The 15913-nt window shown below is 37.0% G+C and overlaps 1 protein-coding gene across 1 annotated transcript; it reads left to right on the top strand.

The window, feature by feature from the left end:
• The first annotated feature begins 9834 nt into the window (after positions 1-9834).
• On the top strand, positions 9835-15425 carry LOC129244343 (uncharacterized). The gene is made up of 3 exons (XM_054881962.1): positions 9835-12831; positions 13840-14013; positions 14179-15425. Exons 1-3 carry the CDS (start codon positions 10107-10109, stop codon positions 15423-15425), a joined length of 4146 nt encoding a protein of 1381 aa, XP_054737937.1. The 5' UTR covers positions 9835-10106.
• Positions 15426-15913: the final 488 nt, after the last annotated feature.

Raw genomic sequence — 15913 nt, forward strand, 5'->3', positions numbered from 1 at the left:
ACGCAATGGCAAACCTCCGAGTGTATTTCTGCCATGAAAAAGCTCCTCATAAAAATATCTGCCGTTCGGAGTCGGCTTGTAACTGTAGGTCCCTCCCTTTGTGGAACAACATCAAGACGCACACCACAAATAGGAGGAGGAGCTCGGCCAAACACCTAACCGAAGTGTACGCGCCAATTATTATTTTTTTTTTAATTCTAAATTAATTTTAATAACTCCTTAAATTTAATTTAATTATTGCTGCTCAGGCTTTCATGCCACACTTTAATATTAATTTAAATTAATTTTTTTAAAAACCCTTAAACTCCAAGAAACGTTTATTTGTATACTTTCTTCAACTTTTTAATCCGAATATTTCTTATTAAATTTACGAAACTACCAGAATATAAATTTTTCTTCTTACAAAAAATTTTTTTTTAAATTACTTTTATTTTTATTTTTTTTAAATTTGTTTTATATAATATATTTGTAAACTTTCTCAAAAAGTTTTAAAAACATATCTTTTCTGAACTAGTCCTTGATTGGGAAATTTACAACTAGTCCCATACCTTCCCTTTTTGAGCTACCAACATGGAACTAGTTCCACAACTCTCACTTTTCCAGGTTCTTATTCTGCTATTTAGGACGTTTCCCATAGGTGTCAGTTTGGGTTCAACTAGTTGTTGATTGGGAAACTTACAACCAGTCCCACAACTCCCTGTTTTCCATAGTTCTTTTAACTACTCCTAGTTTCTGCAAATTAGGAAAAATGTGAAAAAAAAGAATTTTCTAAATAAATAAGAATGTGAAAAATATATATTTTAGATTAGTAATACCATAAAAAGAAATATTAAAATAATAGTAGCTTTATTTTTCTTGAATTTTCAGGAGCTCAAAATTTTTTAAAATTAAATTAAGTGTTAAATTAAGTTAAATTTTTAAAACTCCAAAAATTTCGGAAAACATTTATATTAACAGTTTCTTAAACTTTTTAAAAACTCATCCTTTCTCCGAATATTTCTTATTAAATTTTCCAAAATACAAGAATCTATCTTTTTCTTCTTACTTAAAATTTCCTTAAAATAAATAAATTAAATAAAAATATGTTTTCTTATTTTTTAATATTTTTTAAAATTCCTGAAAATGTTTGAAAAATTGTAAATGCACATCTTCTCTGAACCAGCCCTTGATGGGCAAATTGACAACTTGCCCTAAAACTCTGGCTTTTCTTTAGTTTTTTCAACTAGCTCTTGATTCGGCCAAATGGAACTAGTCTCAGAACTTTCAATTTTTCAACGTTTAACTCTGCAAATTAGGACTGGTCCCATAAGTGTCCTTTCTCATTGGTTTTTGAACTAGTTGTTGAAAATGCATTGCTCGCTTTAAATACAGGTTTTACTTACTGTAGCACAGCTCTCCTGCTTGCAAGTTCATATGCGCCACAGTCCCTAGGGGTTTCGCTGTATCCGGCGTTCCATATTATCATACATAGGTGACGCACTTCACAGCTATCTCTTGCAAGGAGCTCCTGCGCTCGATAGCCACTTCGAGGATTTACCATTCAAATGCTGAACTTTAAAAACAGACAGACTGCCGGAGTAAATTTAAAGATATGTTGGGTTGAGATGAGGGCATAGCTGAGCTAGAGATCTACCCTTCTTATTGCTGTTAACTCAGCTAGAAAGAAGCTGTAAGCTGGGCCGGAAGTCGTAGGCTTTCATATTTTAACTAAAAACTCTTTTAATCTTCTAATCTAGAGCTCATCGTCGAGCTTGGAGCTATCGATGAAGGCAGCAGTAGACTTAGATTGCATGCTCGTGAGACTTTGATTCAGTGATGGTTCTTTTGAACTTAGCCCATTTACTCAGCCGGTTCTTAGTTTGGTGCTAAATGTAAGAGTGAGAGTGGAATTTGAGCGCAACACCTCAAGAGTGGAATTTCGATATAAGATCTTAACATTTTCTCATTTATTCCTCGCATGGTTTTGTATGAAAAATGTGTTGTTATTAAATAGAGAAAAACGCAGTGTAGTCCATTCTTCTAATTTTTCGGGAGTGATCACTAATGGTATTCAGAATTTTCATTTACCCCAATTTCGAGCCATTCCAGCGCTAGATTGCACTGAGTGTTAAATGAGGAAAATTAATTTGGACGTGTTTTCATATACATTTGTATGTGTGCGCACAAATTTTTATGGGAGCACAAGTATTTATTCCACTTTTTGGCACGCTCTGTCACCATTGATTTCTAGCTGTGTTGCACAATTTATCACAAGTGATGTGCATAAGCGGTGAGGATTTATGGCATACCGAAGTGTTCACATACAAATGGGTGCTTAAAGGCTTTGGGCGTACCGGCACACACACATACCCACCAACACTCACACAAGCATAGCACAAATGAAATCATGTAAAGCACATGAGGGGTATTCCATATAAGAGTAAGCATTTGAGTAAATGTATTTACGTATTAGAAGCACACATACAAGCGAGTGCAACGTATGCGAGTAAGTATAGGAGCATAGCACAGAAATCGAACCGTGTGTGTATAATTTGGTAATGTATGTACTCATATTCCACTTACTTATGCACTCAAATGCATTCGTGCTTTGATAGCTGCAGTAAGCGCTCTCAACTAAGTACATACTAAACTTCAAATACATGCACACAAGTACGTATATAAATTCACTTAATCCTTAAATGTGCTTTCTATTCATACACATACATGCGCATGGTACACAGTTACATATACATTTAGCGCTTTTGTGCCGGTGATTGCGCCATAAATTCTGCATAATTTCTGATTTAGAAGATTTTCTGGATTTTCTCGCTCGCTTTTGTTCTCTGTCGCATCGAGTCGCATAAAAATCTCGTGACGTTTTGGTGTTGCTGTCAATGATTAGCCGGAGCGCTTAATTAATTGTGCAGTGGCGTTTCAGCAAATTGGGTGACCATAGAGGGAGACGAAGAATGTTGATGGTGGTGGTGCCTTTTGTGCAGTGAGTACTTCGAAGTGAAGTGGCTTTGTTACTTTGAAGCGTAGAAATATTTGTGGCGAGATGGCTTACAAACTTGCTTACACATACATAGGAATGTTTACGCATACATATTTAAAATATGTTTGCATATGTATATGAGCAGAGCCACCTACGCATGTGGCACTATCTGGAGCATGCGCATATTTTGCAAACCTCTTAAAGTTCAGCGAATATTTGTTGAGTTTAAAATATTGTTTTGAATACTAAGACTTGTAGAGCAAAAGGTCTGGGACATTTTTGAAATTCAAATTTTTTTAAATAAAAGGACTCCTGTCTCCAATTTTCTAAAATTTCCAATCACATAATAACTGACTCGTTTTAAAACAGGATTTGTCCTTCTCGCAAGAAAAAAAGGATAAGAGAAAAATTCAAGCAATTTGAAGCTTTATTAAAAGACATCCCAAAAAGAGGCTTATGAAAGTTTTTAAGTAGGTTTCCTTAAATTTTTTAAAAATTTAAAACTTATTGGAACATTGGAATTATTTTTAAAAACTAAAAATTTGGAAGAAAAATGAAACTATTATAGTTTTTCATAACTTAAAAGAAAACGAACACAAACTTAACACAAAAGATTAGTTAAAGAAAACTAAAAAAACAGAAATTAAGGAAAATCAAATAGAACATTTTTTCTTCATTTCTTCACGTAATACAATTTATTAAATAAAAAAAAAAAAAATATGCAAGATTTTTCCTCTTAAATGTTTAAGAGCATTGAACTGCTGGAGAAAGTTCTTCAAAATATTTAATTCTTTCAAGAAAAAATTTAAATAAACTTAGATGAAAGGTTTCGTCGAATTTTTTAAAAACTTACAACATCGGTTACAAAGGGTGATTAAGTTTTGAGGGCCGGTGTTGAATGAAAACAACTCCTTTAGGAAATTATTGTCATTTCTCTTTATTATGATACTATTGGTATGGTTCAATTACGTTTTGAATAAAATATAGGCCAAATGGCTATTGCGGCCTCGGCGGCACACCTCCATCCGATGGTCCAATTTTCGATGACGTTGAGGCATAATTGAGGTTCTATGCCGTTAATGTGCCGAATTATCTCATCCTTTAGTTCTTGAATTGTTGCTGAGTTATCCACGTACACCTTTTCTTTCAAATAACTCCAAAGAAAGAAGTACAACCGGGTCAAATCGCATGATCTTGGCGGCCAATTGACATCGCCGCGGCATGAGATTATTCGGTCATCAAATTTTTCGCGCAAAAGAGCCATTGTTTCGTTAGCTGTGTGACAAGTGGCACCGCCCTGTTGAAAGCACACATCGTCCACATCCATATCTGCCAATTCGAGCCACAAAAAGTTCGTCATCATTTCACGATAGCGAACAATATTCACAGTAACTGCCTGACCGGCCTCATTTTGGAAAAAATACGGCCCAATGATGCCGCCGGCCCATAAACCGCACCAAACAGTCACTCTTTGTGGGTGCATTGGTTTTTCGACAATCACTCTTGGATTTCATTCGCCCAAATGCGGCAATTCTGCTTACTGACGAATCCACTGAGGTGAAAATGTGCCTCATCACTTAAGATGATTTTCTTCGAAAATTGGTCATTCACTGTTGCCATTTCCTGCCACCATTTTGACCATTGACGATACTTGACATAGTCAAGAGGCTTTAGTTCTTGAGTCAATTGCATATTGCAAGCGTGTAAATGCAAGTCTTTATGCATAATGTTCATCAACGACTAGCGTGAGAGGTGCAATTGTTGGGCACGACGACGAGTTGAGGTGGACGGCTCTTTAACCACACTATCGCGAACAGCAGCAATATTTTCTGCAGTACGAGCTGTACGAGCACGCACTGGTGTTTTCACATCTCCTACAGACCCGGTTTGCTCAAACTTTTGCACAAATTTTACCGATTGTACGCACATTTGGATTATTAAATTCACCGAAAAAATCACGAAGTGCGCGATATGCATTTTGGTTTGAACGCCCGTTTTCACAATAAGCCTGAATAACTTTAACGCGTTGCTCGATTATATATCTCTCTATGCTCCAAATTGAATTAGTTTAAAATTGGAAAACGTCAAATGAAATGCAGAAAAAGCTTGGCGTTAAGGTCTGGTTCACATTCAACATAGGCCCTTGAAATTGTCCAAAAACAAATAATAAATTTTTCCTAAATATTAGAATTCATAGTCATGCAATTAAAATAAAGAAAAATTTAATAGTTTGCTTTAGTTTATTAACAAAAATTCGCAGTTTTCGAGAAAAAAATGTATGTAAAACTTTTTACTTAAAAAAGTTAAAAATTCTTTGAAATAATTAAATTAAGAATTCCTTAAATTTAAAAAAACCGTACATTCAGAGGTAAAGTATAATGAAGATACATGATTTCTAGAAAAACCAATACAAATTCTAAATGCGCTCTAAATAGTTTTTAAATCTTCCAAAATTTTTTAATAGAATAACGCAAAATTAATTTTTAAAAAGTTATGTAAAATTAAAAAAAACTATTATTTTCTCTTTTTCTACTTTTATAAAAAAATTTTTTTAATTAATATATACTAAATCAAAAATTATAAATTGAAAACTTTTAAAAAATAAAAAATAAAAATCTTAAATTCCTTGAATTGAAATAGACAAAGGCACTGACAGAAAAAATTCTTTCCAAGAAATGTTAAAGCTCACAGATGTAGAACGAAATTTCATTTCACCAAAACTTTATTAATTTGAGGAAAAATTGTATTTTACAAACTTGAAATAATAATATAACTATTCTTATACGCAAAAAAGAAAGCACTAACTGCAAGAACCTTCGGCCAAAAAAAAAAGTTGTATTTTTCTAAAATTGTGCTAAATATTTATGTTTCTCAAGGAGGAAGGCTATTTTAGCTCAAAAAACGCTTGCCAAGAAACTTTCGAGTTTACTACATCTCGTTCAGCCATTGGTGATGCGGAACAAAATACCTGAGGAAGGGCTCAAATGCTGGCGGCCAAGCACAACTAACCACATTAGAGGTCGCAATGCACAATGGACTAAAAAACTGTATCTTGTTCAAGATTTAACTATATTTTGAAATAAAGTTTGATTAGATTTATAATAAGGAATTATTTAAATCTTGGGTAGTCGAAAAAGTCTTTTCGTATTTCTAATAAAACTTCAACTCATTTTTTTTATATTTATATTGAACTTTATTAAACCCAATATGTACCATTTTGGTCGACCACCTTTTGCCATTTTTCTTCTAGAGACAGTATTCCATCAGTGTAAAACTTTTGTGGTTTCTCGGCGAAAAACTGCGACATGTAATTTTCACAGGCTTCTCTTCAAGCCAACTTTACTCCATTAAGGGAGTTCTGCATTGACCGAAACAAATGGTAGTTCGATGGTGCAAGGTCAGGGCTATATGGTGGATGCATCAAAACTTCTCAGCCAAGCTCTCCCAGTTTTTGCCGAGTTATCAAAGATGTGTGTGGCCTAACGTTGTCCTGATGGAAGACGACGCCCTTTCTGCTGATCAGTTCTGGCCGTTTTTTTTGATTGATTGCTTCAATCTCATCAGTTGTTGACAGTAAAGAGTAGAATCAATCGTTCGAGCAGGCTGGAGCAGCTCATAGTGGATGATTCCTTTCCAATCCCACCAAACACACAGCATAACCTTTCGAGGCGCCAATCTTGGCTTTGCGACCATTTGTTGAGCTTCACCACCCTTGCACCATGATCTTTTTCGCACATTATTGTCGTATTTGTCCACTTTTTTCTCCTGTTACCATTCGCTTCAGAAATGGTTCGATTTCATTTCGTTTCAGCAAAGAATCGCAGATATTAATTCGGTCCATTAAATTTTTCACAGACAATTCAGGTGGTACGCAAACATCGAGCTTCTTTTTGTAACCAGCCTTTTTTAAATGGTTCAAAACCGTTTGATGACGAATGTTTAGTGCCTTGGCGATGTCATGGCAGCTTATGTGACGGTCCTAGTCAATCTTTTCCATAATTTCATTAACTTTTTCAACGATAGGTCGACCGGAGCGAGGTGCATCTTTCACATCGAAATTTCCAGAACGGACGCGAGCGAACCATTGTTGTGCTACAAGAACTGATACAGCATCGTCTCCGTAAACTTCACAAATTTCTTTGGTGGCTTGCGTGGCATTCTTCCATTTAAAAAAAAAAAATTTCAAAATATAGCGAATTTCTTCATTATTTTTACTCATTTTTGAACAGCTATAACTTTTTTTCAACTTCTCCGAATTTAATTTTTTCTAGTTAAAAGAAGCTTAAAATGTGTCACCTTTCTAATACCATATGATATGACACAATGTGATTGGTAGCACTGGAGATAGATGACTCCAACGACATCTATTGACAAAATACGAAAAGACTTTTTCGACTACCGAATATATTGGAAACTTGTAAAAAATTACTAATATAAATATTTGCAAAGGTCTATGAAAGTATTTCAGGAATAAAATTTTATGTGTATGCAATTTTCAATACAATTTTTGGTAAAAATTTCAATGCATTATATTTTCAAAATAGAGAAATATGGCAACAGTTATGAAAATGGGTTGCTTTTTTTTTTGCCGGTGAGGTTGGGTTAAACATGCCTTCGTACCATATAGTAACCATCGCTACTACGTGTGCGGTGATTCCACTAAAAATATCCGACCTCTTCTCTTGGATTTTTTCTTCCACCACGAGACTGCTTCCGCATTGCTTTGAGGTAGAGGGCCAAGCCGAAATTTGCGACGGCATCCATTTTTTCTTCGTCTATCATCATTTTCTCGATAATTTCTTCAGGTGTAAATACACCAATAGCTCGTTGTAGACCTGTTCTCTCTACGTTCCACCTCTCGCATTTAAAGAAGACGTGCTCCGCATCATCATAGTCAGTATATCCATATATGCCATTTGATAGGCTTACTTTTCCCATTCGGCACAAATACTTGCGAAAGGACCCATGTGCGGACAAAAACTGTGTGAGGTAGTAGTTAACCTGACCGTGCTTTCTTTCTAATTTTTTAGATCGGGTACTAGTCTCGCTGTCCATCTACCATACCGTTCAGAGTTCCATCTTGCCTGCCAAAGTGTGAGTATTTGAACTCTAATATCGGAGAAGTGTGGTACTGGGATTCCTGAGATTTTTTGCCTCCCATCTCTGTTTGCGCTCTTGTACTAGAATATCTATAGGGATGGTTCCGCTGATAACTAACAACTAACAGCTTCAGATACTGTTCTGTATGACGAAGCCACTCTGAGAGCGCAGGTGCGTTGCACAGATTGCAGAGTTTTCCGCCGGCATTGCACTCTTAGCGAATTTGCCCAAATTTAGCATCCGTATGAAAGAATGGAGTTCGTCGTGACCATTCAAAGTTTTCGCTTGTTTCGCAAGGTTTGCCATGAGCTTATTTAACATGCCGCTTACGTTGGAAGCTCTTGTGGCAGCATGGTTTATATGCGCCCAGTAGGTTAGCCTTGTGTCTAATTGCACTCCTAGGTACTTGACCACTCTTTTTGTCGACAAAGTGGCATGGAGTACTTGTATATCTACTTCTAATGGGATACGTCTGTTGCTTAGAAGGATTAGCTCTGTTTGACCAGCTTTAATCCATGATCTTTTAGCCATATCTGAACTCGGATCATCACCTGATTTAACTTCCTTTTGGCTTCATCAGTGTTTCGAGCGATTATTACAGCTGCAATGCCATCTGCGTATCCCGCTAAATGCGCATTCTCAGGCATCTCTATTCGAAGGATTTCATCGCAGCTTATTTCAAAATTCAGGTCCGAGTACAGATCTTTGGGCCGCTCCTGCTGTTATTTGTTTAGTCTTACACCCTTCTCACGTTTTGTATAAGAGCACGCGATTGCTTAGATAGCTACGAATAATCTTCAATAGATTATTCGGGATCTTGAATTTTACCTTTAAGGCTTGAATTACGTCGTCCCAACTTAAACTTTTGAAAGCATTTCTAATATCGAGTGTGGGTAGTAATACTAAGCGTTTGGAGTATCGATTACCTGCCTGGGCATGTTCTACGCTAGCTATTACATCTTGGATGGCTCCTAAGGTAGATCTGCCACTTCTAACACCATGCTGCCTGTCAGACAGGCCGCCACTCTTCTCTACGGCTTCGAAAGTGGGTTAGCGAAGGCACATGAGGCGGGTAGCAGCAGGGGAGCTGCAATTTTTATTTGTTTTATAATTCTTTTAATTGTCCTTTAAAGTGCCAATGTTTATTTTTGCACCAAAAGTACAGTCAAAAAACCAAAAAAAAACTCTGCTCGTAGTATTTTGGCTCTACTGCTGTTACCTCTGTACTGTACCTTAGGGTTAACTGACTTTTTTTTGTTTTCGTTTAGGAAAACTATTATATACAACTTAATATGTTTGAACATATCATATATACAAAAACACTCATATAAAACTTTTTATATATTTTTCTCATTGCAGTCTCCACAGTTTGTTGCACATCTTAAACTACGCAATTTTATCACTTTCTACAATTCAGTGTTACTGAATCCAAAGTGTACAAAAAAGGTGCCAAATATTCAAAATAAATTAGCAATGCAATTAAGAAAGTTATAAAAAATAAAAAAATTGTTAAAAAGTTCAAAACGAAGTATAAATTTCGGCAGGCAAACGCAAGTGAGTGAGAACTTGCATAACTTCAAAACCACAAAATAGGTTACAAACACAAACGCAGTCTGGAAGTGATGACGTCATGAGACCGACATTCGATCGACGCCTCTGGATATTACTGTACATTCTACTGATACAATGTGAGTAAAATTTTAATTCCACTGTTCATGTCACATACGATGAAATTATCTCCTCTACGAGATGTTGTAATATGTGAGCGAGGTATAATATTGAACCGCAGCTAACTTATGTTAGCTGCAATAAACTTTCCTTTTCTTTTGGATGTCAACAGGTGTAGTCATACTTTTTAACATAAGCAAATTATTAAGGAAGTAATTTCCAGATACAAAAAAATCAAATTAAAAATAAAAATTAGCAATAAAACATTTTTTGGCGCCCGAGCAGGGACAGTCGGTCCAGTTTTTAAGTTGAACACCAGAATCAACCTAATATTATTTAAATTTTCTTAATAATTTTGTCTAATATGGATCAGGTAAATGTACTTACAGAAATTCAAACGCATTTGCTGTGCGAGCTGACGAAGCTTAAAGAAAAGGCACATGGGCTGCGTCCGGAAACGCTGTCTCAGGGGTATATTAGGGTGATTAGTGAAAGAGTAGATCATTTATATACATCCTTTATAAAAAACCATGAACAAATAATTAGGTCTATAAAGGATGAGGGCGTGTGTGTTGATGAAATTCCATACGTGACTAGTGCAACTTTTGATAGCTTCGAAGACTTATATTTCACCTTTAAAGGGTTTTTGTATGATTCTATGCCAGCCTGCTCTACAGCTTCACCGGTGGCATTGAACAGTACATTTGTGGCTCCTTCCCATCGAAATGATACATTTTACAGTGACGCTAAATTACCGAAAATCTCCGTACCAAATTTCTCGGGTGATTATTTGGAATGGTTTTCCTTTCGTGATCTTTATACTTCTCTTGTGCATAATAACAGTGCACTCAGTAAAATTCAGAAAATGTATTATTTAAAAAATTGTGTCACTGGAGAAGCTGCACGTCTTATCAAACATATTTTCGCAACCGAAGCAAACTATGATCTTGCTTGGAAAACATTAGAGGATAGATTCCATAATAAGCGTGCTATTGTTGACACATGGTTAAAAAAGTTATTCGCGATACCAAAGTGCATTGTAGCTTCGCACTCAGCAATTCGAACACTTTTGGACACTACTAAAGAATGTATTGCTTCATTAACCAACCTTAATGTCTCAACCACAAATTGGGACCCCCTTATAGTCCATTTGACCATTCAGAAGCTAGATTCTGAGACGAGAAAGGATTGGGAAAAGTCATTACAGGCCTCCAGAGAGCTTCCTACTTTGGAACAACTCATTAGGTTTTTGGAGACATGCTTTCGTACTTTGGAAACTCTCAATGTAGACAATACTCAAAAACTTAAGTCGGCGAATATTCCTCAACGCCAACTGGTACGAAATTTCAACATAACAAACTCAAGCAAAAGTGAAAACTCTATTTCTTGCTTATGTTGTAAGAAATCGCATCGCCTCTTTAAGTGCTGGGTATTTAGGGCTTATACGCCCACAGAAAGAAAACAATTTGTTACTCGTAATTCGTTATGTCGCAACTGTCTTTTTCCTGGACATTCGGCAAGCGATTGCACTTCTAATCATACGTGCAGCGTATGTAATCGCAAACATCATACTTTATTACATGAAGTTTTTTCAGACTCACAACCTGCTGAGTCAGTCACTCCATCTCGTACTAAGCAGATACAAGGGCTCCATGTAACTGCTCCTTTCTCTTCGCAGGAGTGCAAACGTGAAGTTCTACTTGCAACTATTATTTTAAAAATCGACACGCCTAATGGTGCTGTATCCGCACGAGCCTTATTAGATCAAGGATCTCAAGGCACATTCGTTACAGAGCAATTTATACAATTATATAAATTACCATGCCGTTCCACTTCTTTACAAGTGCGTGGGGTAAACACGCAGCAGAAAAATTGTGTAAAGAAATTAGCGTATCTTAAACTGTATTCCTGCGTAGAATACGATTATACACTACATGCAAAGGCATATGTCTTACCCAAGTTTCGTTCATATCTGCCACAACAGAGTTTTATTCCATTACAGCTTAGTTCTGATATTTCAAATATTCCTCTAGCGGATCCTGAATATTTCAAATCACGTTCCATAGATCTTATCTTGGGCGCTGATGTATATGGTTTTCTAATGAAAGACGCTCAAATAAAAACTGATAGTGGACTTATTTACCAAAATACTCATTTTGGATGGGTTATCTCCGGACCAATGTCAACATCGGTTAATATTGAAACAATAAATACACATCTTTGTCATATAGATGATCAGCTTAAGCGTTTTTGGGAGCAAGAAGAATTGCCAAACATAAGACCGCAATCTGCTGAAGATATAGCCACTGAACAACACTTCATTTCTACACACTTAAGGGATAACACGGGTCGATATATTGTATCGCTTCCTTTCCGAGCTGAGCTTAATGGGAAACCAGTACCAGAGTTTCATAATTCTCATTTAGGTGCTTTAATTAGACTAAAGAATATGGAGCGGGTGTTTGCCAGAAACCCAAACTTCCAAATTGCTTACCTAAAGTTTATGAGAGAGTATCAAGATTTAGGGCATATGGAGTTGGTTGGAGAATACCCCAAAAATCTTACTCCGCTTTCATATTATTTGCCACACCATGGCGTAGAAAAGCTTAGTAGCACAACCACAAAGCTGCGCGTTGTATTTGATGGTTCGAGTAAGTACCAAAATAATCGATCACTTAACGAGGAACTGGTGGCCGGACCTGTATTACATTCCGATTTACACCAAATAATACTTCGTTGGCGTAGGCATAAAATAGCTATGTGCTCTGACATAGAAAAAATGTTTAGGCAAATTGTTGTAAACCCTGATCACCAACGTTTTCAAAATATTCTCTGGAGAGAATCTGTAAAGGATCCTATAAAAATATATAAATTAAAAACTGTAACCTATGGTACAACTTCCGCTCCCTTTCTTTCTATCAGGACATTACAACAGCTTGCAAAGGATGAGTCTGATACCTACGCACTAGCCTCAGAAGTATTGTTACGCGACATTTGTGTCGATGACGTTATAACTGGGGCAGACAGTCTTTCCGAGGCTTTTCATCTGCAACAAGAATTATGTGCACTACTAAAGGCTGGAGGATTTTGTTTGAGGAAATGGTCTTCAAATTGCGCTGATCTTCTTCAATCAATCCCTAAAGAAATGAAAGAATTTTCTACTGCAGTATCACTTAGTGATGCAGATTTCATTAAATCTTTAGGATTACAATGGCATCCAGTGGGTGACTACTTTTCGTTCGTTGTTTCTTTCCCAATACCTGATAAAACTACCAAACGAAGTTTATTATCTGATGCGTCAAAATTATTTGACCCTCTTGGATGGTTAGCACCAACAACCATAATAGCTAAAATTATGTTTCAAAAGTTGTGGCGTCTTGGTATTAGTTGGGATGATGAGCTTCCTAATTATATAAAAAGCGAATGGCTCGAGTATCGCAAAGCGCTTCCTTGTTTAGAAAATATTAAAATTGACAGGTTTATAGGCACTTCAAAATCAAGGCGATGCTGTTTACATGGTTTTTGTGATGCATCGCAAGTTGCTTATGCAGCCGTGGTTTACTCGAGAACAATTATGGAAAATGGAGAAGTTGTTGTGCAACTGCTTCAGAGTAAGACAAGGGTGGCTCCCGTAAAATTACTCACAATACCTAAGCTGGAACTCTGCGCATCTCATTTACTTGCCCAACTGGTAGATAAGGTAGTGAAATCTTTGCAGGGGTGTGTTGAAAATATTGCTTTGTGGAGCGATAGTACGACAGTTTTAGCGTGGATTAGAGCGGAGCCGATTCGTTGGACAGTGTTTGTAGCAAACCGCGTAGCAGAGATTCAGCGTCTTACAAACGTCAGCCAGTGGCGATATATTCCTACATCCGACAACCCCGCAGATTGTGCAACGAAAGGCATTCTACCAGACAATTTATCAATTCATCCTCTCTGGTGGCATGGCCCTGAGTGGCTACTTCAAAACGAGAGTGCATGGCCAAGTGATATTGACTATAGGAAGGAGACCACCCTTGAAAAACGAAAAGTGGTCAACATCTTGCATATCAATTCTTCAAGTTATCCACAAATTTTATACAAATTTTCTACTTTAGGTAAAACAATTTCTGTGACAGCCTATATTTTTCGTTTTTATTACAATGCAACTTCTCAACCTCGGCGCTTTGGAAACCTAACAGCCGCAGAGTTGAAATCGGCATTCAATCGTCTGCTATATTTGTCCCAACGCTACGAATATCATGAAGAAATAAAGCAATTGTTACAAACAGGTGAGCTACAGAAGAGCAATCCGATCAAGAAACTGAACCCTTTCATTTGTGGAGAAGGATTTCTACGCGTAGGAGGAAGGTTACAACTCGCTGATATACCTGAGAATATGAAACATCCCTTTTTGTTATCTAAGAAAAACCCTCTAACTCTACTTTTATTTACAGACGCACATACAAGAACGTTACATGGGGGTATACAACTAATGATAACTTTCATTAGGCGAAATTATTGGATACCAAATGCGCGTAGAATTGCGGAAATTGTATTAAAGCGTTGTTTGGTATGCTTTAGATATACAGCGAAAGTAGCAGAACAACTTATGGGACAAATTCCAGCGGTTCGATTGACTCCAGCGCGACCATTCTTACATAGCGGCGTCGATTTTGCTGGTCCAATTGATGTACGCCAATCGTCTCTTCGTAATGCTAGAACATCAAAGGGGTATATTTGTATATTTCTATGTATGGTATCAAAGGCAGTCCACTTGGAATGTGTCTCCAGTTTATCTACTGAGGCCTTTATCGCAGCTTTTCGGCGCTTCATTTCACGTAGAGGAAAATGTACGCAACTATACTCAGATTGTGGGACAAACTTCGTTGGTGCCAGCAGTCTACTGCACACCATGCATCAGCGCAACACAGCATCAATACCGGAAGACCTCAGAGCATGTTTTGCTAGCGAAGGCACAACTTGGAATTTTATTCCGCCAGCCTCTCCACACTTCGGTGGTTTATGGGAAGCTGGGGTAAAATCCACAAAATTTCACCTTAAGCGTGTCTTGCAAGACCGCGTTTTGAATTTCGAAGAGTTGACTACACTTTTATATCAAATAGAAGCTTGCCTGAATTCGCGTCCTCTTTGTCCGCTCAATGAAGATGAGGAAAACTGCGATGCACTTACACCAGGACATTTTTTAATTGGAGAACCAACTCTTAATATTCCTGATGAAAACTTACTTGATTTCGCTACTTCTGGATTAAGTCGGTGGCGTATGGTTGAACGCTTAAAACAACACTTTTGGCGTCGCTGGTATTCGGAGTATCTCAGTCGATTACAAAGCCGTCCGAAATGGACCACTACTCGTATCAATGCTAAAATCGGCGACCTAGTTCTGATGTATGACGAAAGATGTCCACCTGGCAGGTGGCCTTTAGCGCGCATAGTTGAAATGCATCCAGGACCTGATGGACTAACCCGAGTAGTCACTTTGAAATGTAAAGGAAAATTTTTCAAGAGACCTATTCGTAAAATTTGTTTTCTACCTAACGTGAACCCTTCCAAATTAACGGAAGATAGGATTGTTGAAGGCAGCAACGATACGGCTGTGAGTCGGGGCACAGCCATTCAACCTGGCGATAAACCAATTACCTCCAACGGCTCTGCTGGAAACAATTCTAATTTCTCCGTTTAGTGAAGTACTGTCGTCCTTGGGCCCGGGAATGTTCATGTCACATACGATGAAATTATCTCCTCTACGAGATGTTGTAATATGTGAGCGAGGTATAATATTGAACCGCAGCTAACTTATGTTAGCTGCAATAAACTTTCCTTTTCTTTTGGATGTCAACAGGTGTAGTCATACTTTTTAACATAAGCAAATTATTAAGGAAGTAATTTCCAGATACAAAAAAATCAAATTAAAAATAAAAATTAGCAATAAAACATCCACAATAATTGAATCTCTAGCAAATTTTCGGTGCACCTTTTGCATAGGTGAGTAATTTTTATGTTTGTCGAGGTGAGAATTTTTGTGAAAAGATGAACTCAAAATTTGTCGGGAGGGAACGCGTATGTTTTACAATAGTTAGAACTAATGTTGAAAAAAGAGGGTTTTTTTCTAACAGGGTCGGGGGATTTGTTGTAATGAAAAATCCATTTTACCCTCAGAACTGGTCAAGA

This window comes from Anastrepha obliqua, chromosome 4 (assembly GCF_027943255.1).
Source record: "Anastrepha obliqua isolate idAnaObli1 chromosome 4, idAnaObli1_1.0, whole genome shotgun sequence".
Taxonomy (NCBI): domain Eukaryota; kingdom Metazoa; phylum Arthropoda; class Insecta; order Diptera; family Tephritidae; genus Anastrepha; species Anastrepha obliqua.

Excerpts from the sequence above, each read along its gene's own strand:
- LOC129244343 (XM_054881962.1), top strand. The coding sequence starts at position 10,107 with ATGGATCAGGTAAATGTACTTACAGAAATTCAAACGCATTTGCTGTGC. Across the intron at positions 12,832-13,839 it reads ACTAAAGGCTGGAGGATTTT|GTAAAACAATTTCTGTGACA; the intron begins GTTTGAGGAAAT and ends TTTCTACTTTAG. Across the intron at positions 14,014-14,178 it reads AAAGCAATTGTTACAAACAG|ACGCACATACAAGAACGTTA; the intron begins GTGAGCTACAGA and ends TTTTATTTACAG.